The following is a 14,267-nucleotide window of genomic DNA, read 5'->3' as shown; positions in this document are numbered from 1 at the left end:
TCACTAATGCTCAATCAAAATTTTTACACGAATAAGATTTCACTAGAATTACAAAAATAGGCCAACACCTATTTTAATTCCAAATCTTGTACACATCTGTAGAAATGTTTACATGTAGAATGCAATTTTGTACTAATTTGACGATTACATTCACATTACATGATAATTCACACGATTTGTACTGTTTAATTTATGGAGCTGCTTTACAGTACGCAATTTAGCACCTTAAATCTGGAGTCTGAATAAATTCTCCTTACAGTTTTGAGATAAACCCTCACTTTATGTCTAAAATCCTTACTCAAATCCCCTTTTATAGTAATATTGTGTCTTGAATTTAGGTATTAATTATGCACATCTCTAACCTACAAAGACGATGAGAAATCTTCTAAACCACAACTTTGACTTTAAATTTCTACCACATATTGATTGTTACCACTCCTTTAATGTATAATGAACAAGCTCATAATCCCACCACAATCTGCTATGTACGCACCATAATCCATACACTTCACCATAATTTACTTTGCATCAACATATGACAAACAATAGTACAAAAATTGCATACTAATTTTTGAACCAACAGAATTGGTTCCCAATCTTTATGAACGAGAGTTCAACTCTGCAATGGGAGTTGTATCTGAAGGCAAGAGGGATCTTGCAGCACGAGGGAGTTGTGTTCTCAATTTCTAGGGCGTTATATAAAGAACATACATCGACAAGTGTTCAAGTTTCATACTTGCTTATATAAGTTTATCTATGTCTTATGTAATTAAAAATACATAGTGAATTGAGTTTCTTTCTTGCTAGGGCCTTGTGTATTCACTCACGTTAAAATCTTGGTGTCTCAATTTTCTTTATACATTTTTATCTATATGTTTTGTTGCACCTCATGATTAATTGTAACCCGTAAACAAGTGTTTGGTCTTCCTTAATAACTCTAATAATAGAAATAAAAGAAACGTAGAGATATGGAGAATAATTCTGAAAAGGAAAATTGTAATTTATGTCCCTCACAAATATGCTAATTATTAATGTCACTTTTGAATTATTAGTGGTGTAAATTTATCCCTCAATTTTCAAAACGTTACATATAATGCCTCTCCTCTCATGGACCTCGTTATATGTACCGTTTAGTAAGGGTAAAAATGTTATTTATTTTCCAGGTTCCGTTTTTTTTTTTTTTTTGAGTGATGTTGACTATGTTACAATGCAGTATTTATTCATAATTACAGCACAAAGAGTCAATATCGCCTCTATTGAGACTCAAACCCACCCCCTTCCATATGGGAGTGCAACCGGGTGCCACTAAACCGTTCTTTGTTTCTCTTTCTTTCTTCTCATTCTTCCTCTTTTCTTCTTTAATTTGTTTCTTCTTCATTTTTCCTTCGTTCGTTTTTTTGGTTGTTTCTTCTTATTCAACTTGGTTCCTACTCCTTCTTCAAATCCCTAATCCTAATTAAAATGCCCTTTGACGACAATTCATAGAGAAAATTGGAAGAAATTCGAACTTGGAGTATGTAATAATGACTAGTTGAAGGCTATATGGACTAACTACCACAAAAAATTGTAAGTGTTAAATTTTTATGATTTGTTGTTGTACGACTTGTCTTTATTAGTTAGCATTGAAATGGTTAGGTGTTGTCTTTATCGGTTAGCATTGAGATTGTGCTTTCATGAAGTCTTTTACTCATTTACATTTCCTTTCTTTAAGTTTCGAAAGGTCGAAGTAAGGAATGAGGTGAAGACCATGTGTTTGATGAAATGCTTTTTAGGTTAATAGTCACCTAAAAGTGTTCTATGCCAAGAAAAAGCCTAGTAGACCGATAGGTGAAAGACATTTGCAAAGCCTTAGTTAGTCATGATTTGCATTATATCAAGTCTGCCATAGCCTAATGCATGCGTAAACTCAAGTGATTGAATCCAACTCCCCGTTTTACTTGCTTTGTTCATTGCTTTCATGCCTTCTTTGCTTTTTTCCTACATTTTCTCTCATTCCTTTACATGCTTACACATGTTCTCCTATGCACCTAGCTATCTCTTGTTGAAACTCTCCCTTTGAAAGTATTGCACTTAATTAACTCCAATTTGTCATGCGGGAGAATCTTCATTCCCCACCCCTACTTTTCATCCACCGCTAACTATACCTTGTCAACTGGTGAAAGAGAAAGGGGAAAGGGAAAATCGAAATTAAAATAAAAATCATTTTTATCCTTACTAAACGGTGCATATATCGATCTCCGTTAGGGGAAGGACAATATATGTAACGTTTTGAAAATTGAGGGACAACATTTACACCACTAATAATTCATGAATCATGAGTGACATTGATAATTGGCATATTTGTAAGGGCATAAATTACAATTTTCCGTTCTGAAAATAATACTTCATGTGGTCACTAGTTAATCTAATTGTTTCAATCACTACAAGAAAAAAGGGCATAGACAACGGTTAAAAACCGTTGTCTTTGAGGCAAAATTTCTGTTGTTGAAACCGGTGTTAAAAGTCACGCACAAAGACAACGGTTTTTAACCGTTGTATTTTCTAAAAAAGACAACGGTTTTTTTAACCGTTGTCTATTGATTGTTGTTGAAACCGGTTTGTTAAAAGTCACGCACAAAGACAACGGTTTTTCAACCGTTGTGTATTGAGTGTTGTTAAAACCGGTATTGTTAAAAGTTACACACAAAGACAACGGTTTTTAACCGTTGTCTATTGAGTGTTGTTGAAACCGGTTTGTTAAAAGTTACGCACAAAGACAACGGTTTTTAACCCGTTGTCTTTTCTATAAAAGACAATGGTTTTTTAACCGTTGTCTATTGAGTGTTGTTCAAACCGGTATTGTTAAAAGTCACACACAAAGACAACGGTTTTTAACCGTTGTTTTAAAAAGACAACGGTTTTTCAACCGTTATCTATTGAGTGTTGTTGAAACCGGTGTTGTTAAAAGTTACGCACATAGACAACAGTTTTTAACCGTTGTCTTTTCTAGAAAAGACAACATTTTTTTAACCGTTGTCTATTAAGTATTGTTGAGACCGGTGTTGTTAAAAGTCACGCACATAGACAACTATTTTTAGCCGTTGTCTTTTCTAGAAAAGACAATGATTTTTTAACTATTGTATTAACTATTTTTGAAACCGGTGTTGTTAAAAGTCACGAACATAGACAACGGTTTTTAACCATTATTACAACGGTTTAAAACCGTTGTTTTTAACCTATTTTGATTTTAAGCATACTAATATAATTCTTTCAAAAAAAAAAAACATACTAATATAATAAAAAACTATTTATCCAAATACCATCACCAAGTCTAGATACACAATGTTCTAAATACACAAGAACTAATCACCAAGTTTAAATGTTCATAAAGTTCCAATAAAAAACATTTCTACTCTATAGCTTGTAAATACTTATAATACTTGCAGCCAAGAAGTCCCAAAGCTCAAGATCTTCATATACTTTGACAACTTCTCCCATCAAGCCACAACTTACTAGTAGATCACCATACTCACTAAACAAGAACCAAAAACCAAACACACAGTCATTGCCATAAAGAGAAATAAATAGAGATGCAACATAATAGACAACGAAAAATCAAGTTTACTAAATTTGAATGATGCATATTAAAAGATTTGCAACTTAACTAAATAAAAGTATAGTACAATACTTTTTTAGAATCATAACAATAAGCAATGAAATGAAAGAGATTTAGTTCATGGAAGTCTAACAATACTTACTTGATAGTATGACAGGTGTCACCTAAGCCTTTATACTCATTCATATTCCCAACGGCATATTATTTCATAAGGAATGGTTGTAGGTTCAATTCTCTTTGAGTCTTTAGTAGTGTCCTCTTTTATATTTTAAAAAAATAGATCATTCGCTACTGTTCCTAGCTAGAAACGGTAGCGAATGATTATATATATATTTTTTTTAAAATAGATCATTCGCTACTGTTCCTAGCTAGGAATGGTAGCGGATGATCTGTAATTTAAAAAAAAAAAAAAACTAATTCGCTACCGTTCTAGTGAAGAACAGTAGCGGATTACTATACTTTTTCGCTACTGTTCCACAACGGTAGCGCAAAGTCAATGACATTTAGTGACTCTGCCATCCGCTACTGTTGTACAACGATAGCGAAAAGCCATTTACAACAGTAGTGGATGTGCAGTTTTGTACTAGTGAAGGGCATAGACAACGGTTAAAAACCGTTGTCTTTGAGGCAAAATTTCTGTTGTTGAAACCGGTGTTAAAATTTCCGTTCTTAAAACCGTTGTCTTTGTGGTGTTGCCTTTTCACAAAGAGACAACACACCAACGACAACGATTACATAAAATCGTTGTCTTTTCTTTAAAAAAATGCACATAGATAACGGTCTTTTAAAATCGTTGTCTTTATGGTGTTGTCTTTTGAGAAAATGCACAAAGACAACACACCAACGACAATGGTTACATAAAACCATTGTCGTTTATAAAAAAATTGCGCATAGACAACGGTTTCTTAAAACCGTTGTCTTTGTGGTGTTGTCTTTTCACAAAAAGACAACACACCAATGACAACAGTTACATAAAACCGTTGTCTTTGTGGTGTTGTCTTTTGACAAAATGCACAAAGACAACACAATACCAACAACGGTTACATAAAACTGTTGTCTTTTATAAAAAAAATGCACATAGACAACGGTGCATGTTTAAAACTGTTGTCTTTGTGATGTTGTCTTTTGACGAAATGCACAAAGACAACACATTAAAGACAATGGTTCGGTAAAAACCGTTGTCTTTGATAAAAATGTTGCGTCAAAGACAACGGTTTTGGACAAAACTATTGTCTTTTATACAAAAGATAACACTTTATTTTGTCAAAAACCGTTGTATTTGTAGTGTTGTCTTTGTGCATCTTTCTTGTAGTGAATACTATTGTTCATGAAACAAACACACTGCACACATGCACTATATATGGTACACACTGCACTTTACATAATTCATTTGTGTCTAAAATTTATTAATCTTCAAAATCAAAGCACGAGTTTTTTTTTTTTTTTTTATTTGGTATATATCAAAGCGAGCGTCACTTAATTTACTAGAAAGATCAGTGGGATACTCGTAGCTTTGATTTGTAGGATGGATGGTTGTCAATAACATTATATTACTGAAGAGGAAGTAGACACATGTATAACGAATATGATATCCTATATGACTATATGAGAAATGAAATCTTCTTTATGAACTCAGTTAAATGCACACTTAGAATAGAAAAATAAAGATCTCATGGAGGGAAAAATATCATTGGAGCAAACTAAATATTATCTAGAAAAAAAAAAAAGAAAAGAAAGAGGAACAAAGATCTATAGACTAAACATGACGATTATGCCACTTGAAAAAGAAAAACACGTACTCATTTTCACTTATTAATTCAAAATTTAAGGAGGTCGCATTATGTAACTAAGAGGCTTTCTCACATGCAATGAGGGGAGGGTGCAAATTAAAATCCAAAAAGAGTTATGTAAACAAGTATACCATTACTTTTAGTATAGTGATAAATGCTTGAAATCCCTACAATTTTTTTTTTTATATTTTTTCTCACGTACTATTTATACTATCTCATATTTATTTGTCTGCACTTCTAAAATTTGAAGTGTTCCTTTTATTCAAGTTTGCTGAAAACTTTTTATTTGAGTGCTCAGATGTGTTCATTTAGAATCTATTGTATAATGAAAAATTCACTCTTCAAAATTCCTAGCAACTTTAGGATGAAGCGAATTGATTTTAAGCAAATTATTGTGTGTGTTTTACAATAAGTTCTGAATTTTTTTGGTTATTATATTATATTGTGACATGAATTTTTTTTTTTTGGATAATGTGACATGAAATTTTTTAGGAATATTATTTTTGGATTAAAATTCCCTACAAATGAATTTTTCTGGTTATTGTGAATGATTGTGACATGAAATTTTTTAGGAATATTATTTTCACATTAAAATTCCCTACAAATTGAAAGAACATTGCAAAGATTTCTGAAATTCTACGATTCTAACATATGAGTGCAGGCAATATTGACTGAGATGTGAAGAATTGACAACATAAAATCCATAATTGTGCCATACAGGAAATGTCACTACCCACCATAAATTACTCCCTATATCATCATGCATCTTGACTAATTAAGCTAACAAAGTATGGCCAATATGATAACAACAACGATACAATGCATCCACGTTACATCCGTCATTACTATCCCTCTGTATTTGTTCACTCTTATTAAATGTGGATACCTACTAAAAATATCTAACCTAAATCTTTATAACCCTAAATCTTTATAAACTAATTTCTATTAGATTTATTAGTTAGCTAAGGACCTTGTGGTCCAGTGGCATCAAACCCTTCCCTTTATACGGAAGGTAGTGGATTCGAGCCTCAGTGAAGGCAATACAGACTCTTGTGCTTCAATAGGTTGAGAAAGTAGTTATAAACAGATACTGCATTGTAATAGAGTCAGTAGTATTAAAAAAAATTAGATTTATTAGTTACCAAACTTTTTTGTGTATAACATTCGGTATATTGACATCACCAATATAAGACTAATTAACTAGAATTTGATTCAAGTAGCATAAGCAAAGTTTAAACTCTTACACAGGAAAATAAAGAATTCTTTAATTAATGGCTCTCAATTTAGTGTTTGAATGGTGACATTTTTTAATTTATTGCTGAAAAATTTGTAATTTATGCTTTCATAAATATGTCATTTATCAATGTTACCCCTAAAGCTTCCGCTATTACAAGGTAACTCAAGTTTTCTTCATCCATCATCCATCACTAGTAAAAATCTTTTTTTGAACCAAATTAATATACAAAAATTTTAAAATCTCTTAATTAAATCAAGTAATTCAATAGTACTCAAAATAAAATCAAGTAATTCAATCATCATCAAGAATAATAAATTAAATGAATTAACCAAACTTTCACCAAAAAACGAACACCCTTGTAGACTAAAAATAGAGGCAAATTATTGTGTGGACCACAGTCTAAAATGATGTCATTGAATTTTATGAGTTAGAATAATTTACATTATAAGTTAGAATAATGTATTTTATGTGTTAAAATAATGTACATTATGTGTTAGAATAATGAAACTTCTAGGGTAAGATAATGTATTTTATGAGTTAAAATAGTTAGGGAATAATTATAAGATAACTTCTAGGGTAATAATGAAACATATTTTATGAGTCTAAATATGTAATATAGTTAGGGACTACATTAATCAATATAAATGTAAAAATTAAATTCTTTTAATTTGTAAATGTAATTTTCTTAATTATAATTAACAAAATACAAAATATGATCAAAAATAAAATTATAAAATTAACAAAATGTGTATTCATAAATATTTATATTTTTAAAAATTCATACATACATATACTTATGCAATATATTAATCATACAAAAGTAAAATGCTAATTTTTTAATTTTTTAATTTAATTATTTTAATTATAATATATCAATATAAATTATAATTACAAAAATTATATTATAGAATCTGCATATATACATATTAATAAATATTATTTGTATATACACTGTATTACACGATCATATAAGAAAATGCGCCTAATTAGAGTTTAAAATCACATATAAAAAATTTAAAATTTATATTTTTTTAATTTCTAAGTATAATTTTCTTTGTTATTATTCATATTGTTAGAATTATAATATATATGAAATACGATTAGGAATAATTCAATTTAATTATGTAAATTTTTCTCTATAAATTTATATAAATATGTACATGATTAGAGATTATATTAATCATACAAAAATTTAGTTTTGTATGCCATGATAATAGATACTTGACCAAATATATGAAAACTCAACTATATTATTATATTGTACATTTTAATATATTTATATTTTTAATTTTTTTTTTAATTTAAATTCATAATAATAAATTTTTTCCGTGCACCGCACGGGTTAAACACTAGTTATACTTTAAAACAATATACATTATAAAATATAAAAATGTATTTTGCAGTGAGTCGCGTAAAAAAATTACGCGAAATGACGTCATTTTTGGACCTTGGTCCACACAATTGTGTGGATCACGTTACATGCAATAAGTAAGCCTCTGGTTTTTAGGAGATGGAGTTGGCATTTTGTAAAGGATGAAGTATGAAGAAATGGATGATAATACATTACTTTTATTATGGTATTTTTTTTTATTTAAATAAGAACTCATATTTTTTATTAAATTATTTAAATAAGAACGCGTTATGCCAAGAACGTAATTCGATTTTAAGACAATTGAATATATAGCTAGTAATCCATATTTATTTCCATAAATGAAAGCAATATTGCTTCTCAAGAAGCTTTATTATCTTATTATTATTGCTTTCAATATATTAAAAAGCAAATATTCATTGCCATTGGCTTAGTCATTACAGTTAACGAAGTCGTAGTTGACTATGAGGTGACCTTGAGCAACGCCCTGTCCATTAGTGTCCAATTGATTGAACACATTCACGTCCAAATCCAGCCCTCCATTTGAACACTGATCAACGATCCTCACCGTTACTTGAGCATTGGTGGCGGTATTGGTAACCTGCGTTTAAACACATGCAAACTCAATTAATGTGTATATATGAGTAATATTATTCATGAAAAAAATTTCAATGCCATAAATAAACTTCATACTTTTTGAAGCTTATTTTTTTTTGGGTGAAAGAGGGAAACTCAAAGTCATGCACTAGATAAAACCCGCATTGTGATCCTAGTTGTCAAAGTATCACAAAGAAATAAACCAGTCTATATTATCCATAGCTGACTGATTCAAACTAAGAAGACCAATAAGTCGTTCATGTGCATTTGGATGACGGGGAAAACCACATAACCCTTTAGGGTGTAAGAAAATCCCGCCTTGTAACCCTAATCGGCAAAATATCACAAAAAAATTAAACCAACCTATCTAGGTACCCATAGTTCATATATAGCTTATCCGCTCAAACCAAGGGACAAAACTTCAAATTCGTGACCTTGTGATTACAAGTCTGAATCTATTGTCATCTTGATTGGACTAGGCTTTCTTGCTTCTGCATATTTGATGCTTTTCAAAGTTGTATTTTACTTTAAATGCTTTTTAGAAATGATATAACTTTGTAAAGTACACATACACAACATCGTAAAATTTCATCATTAATAAATAACATACCCTCAAACATCTGCCGCAAGAAGCTTGGCCTGTTGGTCCGACCGGACCACAGAAGGCAGTCCACCCATACTTTTGCCTCCACGCAAGTGGCTTGTCGGCATCCCAGGTGGCGCAGTAGACACTCGCCGTCCTATAATCCCAGTTTATATTTTGAGGATTGTAATTATTGTACGTTGCTCTCACGTTGGTGGCGCTCTGCGCCGCCGCGCCGGCCACCAGCGCCACCACCACAAGCAAACAACAAGCAACTCTCTCCATTTTGTATTTGCTTTGCCTTAATGGTACAATTGCCAATGTGCTGTATCTATCTTGGCTTGGGCTGTATTTATAGACATGACAATTTACAAAAAGGGTTGGGCATATTTAATAATAAATGAATTATTACAAAGATTGTGTTATAAGTTCTAACCTGTTTGAATAAGTCTATTACTAGAAGCTCTTTGAAAAATATACACCTTGCTCACAAGTCTATTATTAATTAGCAAAACTTTAAATATTCAACACTAATTGTTAGTTGTTATACGAGTATGTATAACACGACTTTATTTTTAAAATTCTCTAAGGCTTAGGGTGAACCTAAGCCACTAATTTTTAGTTGTTATACGAGTATGTATAACACGACTTTATTTTTAAAATTCTCTAAGGCTTTGGGTGAACCTAAGCCATAGAGGGGGTTTGGAAATAGTTTTCGACCAGCAATAGACACGCCTCAGTTAGAACCTTACTAATTGATTATCGCACATTTTGATTGCAGATTTAGGAGAGCAAAAACTTAATTTGAAGAAATATGTGCACATGCTGCTGAAATGAGTCACATATTGCTTTAAATTGGAGTGCAAAACATGAATTTCCAGTTTTACCCTTCATTTTAATACCTACTTAACGCCAAAGCTAACGGAAGACCATTTTGGCTTAAAATTTAAAAGTCGGAGGACCACTTTAGGTGCAATTAAAAGTCAAGGGACCAATTTAAGAAAAGGTCATAGTTGGAGGACCATTTTGAGAATTAACTCTAAAAATATGTATATTGTAAGAGGCATTTTATATATATATATATATATATATATATATATAGAGAGAGAGAGAGAGAGAGAGGTCAATCAAATAAAAGCTGAAGCCTAAGAGAAAATTAAGAACTACTTATGATATCATAACGGTCAATTTTGGGGAGAATCAACCGTTCTAAAACAGGGAAAAAATATAGTGACATTTTAGTAAAATATTTCAAATTTTAAAATGTATGGAGTAATTAACAACACTGTAAAGTGTATTGAGCAGTAATATAAAGTGTACTCAGTTATATGTGAGAGTGCAGTGTATTTTGCATATCATTAGATACACCTTTAGAGTCGTAGATATTGAGGGCACATCTACGTATATCGTTGAATGCAATTATTTGAATTACAAATAATAAATATATATTAGATAAAATGAGATATGAAAAGTATTACATCATAGTACAATTCAACTTGTCTATATGATTAATGATCCATCTTTATCCTCTTAATTACTACGTTGTTTGTCACCGTTTACTTTTCAAATGGCGTAGAAGACTTGGCAACGATTTCTGATCTATTTTTTGATACATTAACATGAAATTTAAAAATAAAAAATCCTTTGATAAAAGGACAAAGAGTAGAGGAAAAAGAATGGCCAATGTAAAATTAACCTCATGCCCATAAAATATATATATATAAATATATAAATAAAATAAATAACCATAATGGACCTCCATTTCCCTCTTAAAACTATAAGAAAATAAAAATAAATAGAAAATTCATAGATTTCTGAAATTCTACGATTCTAACTGAACAATGCTGGCAATGCTGACAGAGACTTGAAGAATTGACGAAAGAAAATCCATTACCAAAAATAAATTTTTTAACAAAAAGATTTTTTTTTTAAATATACAAGAGAAATTATTCAAGAAATGTGACTAGCCAACTATTGTATTACAATGCAATATCTGTTCATAACTACTTTAGCCACAATCCACTGAGGCTCGAACCCGTATCTGTCAACCTATTGAAGCATAAGAGTCAGGATTGTCTCCACTGAGGCTCAAACCCACCACCTCCCGTATAAAGAGGAGGGTTTGATGCCACTGGACCACAAGGTCCTTGGCTCCAACTACTATAAATTACTCCATATATGTTGACCTTTTCACCTTGATTAACGAAGTATATATGGTGAATATGCGAGCAACAAGGATATACAATGCATGGAAGCAGGGTCAATCTTCGAGCAAACCCCAATTAAGGTGGTCAGATAGTTAGTGTGGTAACCACATAATTCTAAGTTTGGTTCATTGTATAATTATTTATTTGCCTTGATTTAAATCGATCAGCTATGTACAACCTAACCTAATTTAATTCTTTGTGATCATTTGTTGACTAGGGTCATATGGGGGGTGAACTTCACCCTGAATATACCTTCAAATAGTGATTGCGAACTTTCTCGTAAATAAAAAATGGTGGATGTCACACCCACCATTTAATTCATTCTTATAAAGTCATCATTCATAATTGTTCATGACCAGACGATGATACATAATTCAAAAATAGCATGCACTCTAGTTTGGACATAAGTACTTACTACAAATACTCAAACTAAATTTTTATCAACTAATTTCTATTAAAGTTAATTGTCAATTTTTTTTTTAGCACTACTGACTATGTTACAATGTAATATCTGTTCATAACTACTTTTTCAACCTACTGAAGCACAAAGAGTCAATGCCTCATTGACGCTTAGCTTCCAGGCATGAATACGGTGATTTGGGAGAGTCACTCCGTACCACTAGACCACAAGGTCATTCGCAATTAATTGTCAATTTAGTTATTGAATACGGTGATATTTTAAAACTTCTTCTCAAATTACAATTTGATCACATTTTCTCCATGACTTTAATGACAATTAATTTGGTTTCGTGTAACTGTTACCAGTTTTGACTCATCTTTGTGAAATATAATGATTAAAGGGGTAAATTATTATCTCTAGTAGATTTTCCCCATTACCGATTCTTTATTTGCCTCATTTGAATTGAAATTCTTTACAAACCACATACTTAGCTAGAGAGTTTACTGTGGATTTCAATGTTGAATGTTGTGTTTAAATTTGAGTGTCAAAGCAAACTTAGTGATTGATAAACCTCAACTTTGATACTTTTAGTCTTTTAATCAATTCTGATGCTCATTTACCTTTTCGTTTTCATATTTCACATTTTCACAAACAAGAGAAGAAATCAGCTACCAATTATTGAATATGAAATTGTAAAAGATGATCAAAATTATTAGTACAGTTAAAGTATGAAAATACTATTAAACTTTGTTAGAAAAATTAGTATAAAATGACATTTAAGTTATTATTTTGAGTCTTTGTTTTGAGTAGGTTCCACTTTCAATTTGTGTTAGATCAAATATACTTAGATTCACATAAGTAAGATAATGAATTTGATATATTATACACTTAATGCAGTGTTGTTTGGACACTTTGGATATAAACTTGTATCAGTAGAACATATTTAATAACTTCCAAAATTTACTTAACCATGTAATGTTAAGCTTCATAAGCTCAAATCCAAAAACTTAATAAAAATATAAGTACACAACTTAGTTAAACATAATAAAATGTTAAGTTTTTTAAATAGTTACATCCAAAAAATATCATAGAAGGGTAATTTCGTTTCAACGTATCTTTATTTAGGTTAAAAAAGACTAGGGTGATTTTGTCTCAATGATATCTTCTTTTTTTTTTTTTTCCAACTAATGCAGAATTGAAATACATACAAGAGGAATTGGGGGAGGAGAGGGGGCATGAGATTCTAATTCTATAAAAATACAGAATTGCAATTTCCATCCAATCAAATGAAAGAATTTGATTATCTTTGGAAATAGGTATGAATGAATTTTGATTCCCTCCAACACCAAAAAAAATGAAAAAATAGATCGAATTTTAATTCCTTCTAACCAAACAGGATCGGTATTAAATTCTTAGTCTACCCTTTAGTTTTTCTAAATACTTCTTATTAAATTAATGAGTTACGTGCAAATAATTAAGTCTACCCTCTATCTTATTATGTGATGGAGTTGTATTGAACATAAACAAGTTAAACTCATTGATAACGCTATATGACTCAATTTAATGATCTATCTTCCCCTTGTCATACGTAGTTTGCCCCATTTTACTTTTGAAATTCCGTAAGGAATTGACAACTATTTTTTGTTTTTGATACATCAACATGAAAACTTTTTCAAAAATATTTTTTTTTTAAAAGGTTTTCAAAAATGTTATGTTTTTAAAGGTTTTCAATTTTTTTCTTTTCTGAAATGCAAATTAAAGTACTGAACCTCTATCTAGACAATGTCCAAACGTCAACTATTTCACATTTGGTGATTCTTTGGTGATTCACCGCAAATTATTCCGTGGACCCAAACCCATACATAATTTACATACTAAATGTTCATAATTTATCTTTTAAAAATTCATAATTTATATATTATAAATACACAGTGTTTTTTTTTTTGAAGTACTAGCGACTCTGTTACAATGTAGTATCTGGCTCGAACCCACTCCATCATCCATGTGGGAGTGTAAACCGAGACACCGGGTGCGACTAGACCACAAGGTCTTTGGCACGAATACACAGTGTTAATATGTATGATTATCTTGTGATGTATTCATAAGTTCTTTTCAAATACTGCAATCAATTTCAATACTAAAAATATATCATTTAATTAATCATTTTAAAATTTAGTACAACTGTGGTGGGTGGTAATAATCCTCCTGAAACTAGCTTGAAGAGAGATTAGAAAGAAGAGAGAGATGAAGAAATAAAAAATCAGGAAAATATTTTTCGTCAAATTAGACAAAATTTTCACAAGCGAATGAATATTTTCTAGAAACTTTATTTTTTTTGAATATTCAAACATATGAAAACCTGAAAATTAACTTTGGAAAGTCTCTTGTCAAAAAAAAAAAAAAACTTTGGAAAGTCATTTTTTAAATTTCTAAATACATCATAATTAATGTTATTACGCATGAATAGTAGTAATGTTAAGAAATTGTAA

General features: G+C 30.6%; 1 protein-coding gene across 1 annotated transcript; it reads right to left on the bottom strand.

Moving 5' to 3' along the window:
* Positions 1–8,278: 8,278 nt before the first annotated feature.
* Positions 8,279–9,505, bottom strand: LOC116028421 (pathogenesis-related protein PR-4). Its single transcript, XM_031270136.1, has 2 exons — positions 9,199–9,505; positions 8,279–8,592 (listed from the first exon to the last, which is right to left on the bottom strand). Exons 1-2 carry the CDS (start codon positions 9,454–9,456, stop codon positions 8,422–8,424), a joined length of 429 nt encoding a protein of 142 aa, XP_031125996.1. The 5' UTR covers positions 9,457–9,505; the 3' UTR covers positions 8,279–8,421.
* Positions 9,506–14,267: the final 4,762 nt, after the last annotated feature.

The sequence above is a fragment of the Ipomoea triloba genome, chromosome 9, assembly GCF_003576645.1.
Source record: "Ipomoea triloba cultivar NCNSP0323 chromosome 9, ASM357664v1".
Taxonomy (NCBI): domain Eukaryota; kingdom Viridiplantae; phylum Streptophyta; class Magnoliopsida; order Solanales; family Convolvulaceae; genus Ipomoea; species Ipomoea triloba.
Note: the sequence above shows the minus strand (reverse complement) of the source record. Positions and strands in the feature narration are given on the sequence as shown.

What these genes read in the sequence shown, in the direction of transcription:
- LOC116028421 (XM_031270136.1), bottom strand. Translation starts at nt 9,456, where the DNA reads ATGGAGAGAGTTGCTTGTTGTTTGCTTGTGGTGGTGGCGCTGGTGGCC. An exon ending in CTTGCGGCAGATGTTTGAGG is followed by an intron (nt 8,593 to 9,198) that starts GTATGTTATTTA and finishes GTTTAAACGCAG; the next exon opens with GTTACCAATACCGCCACCAA.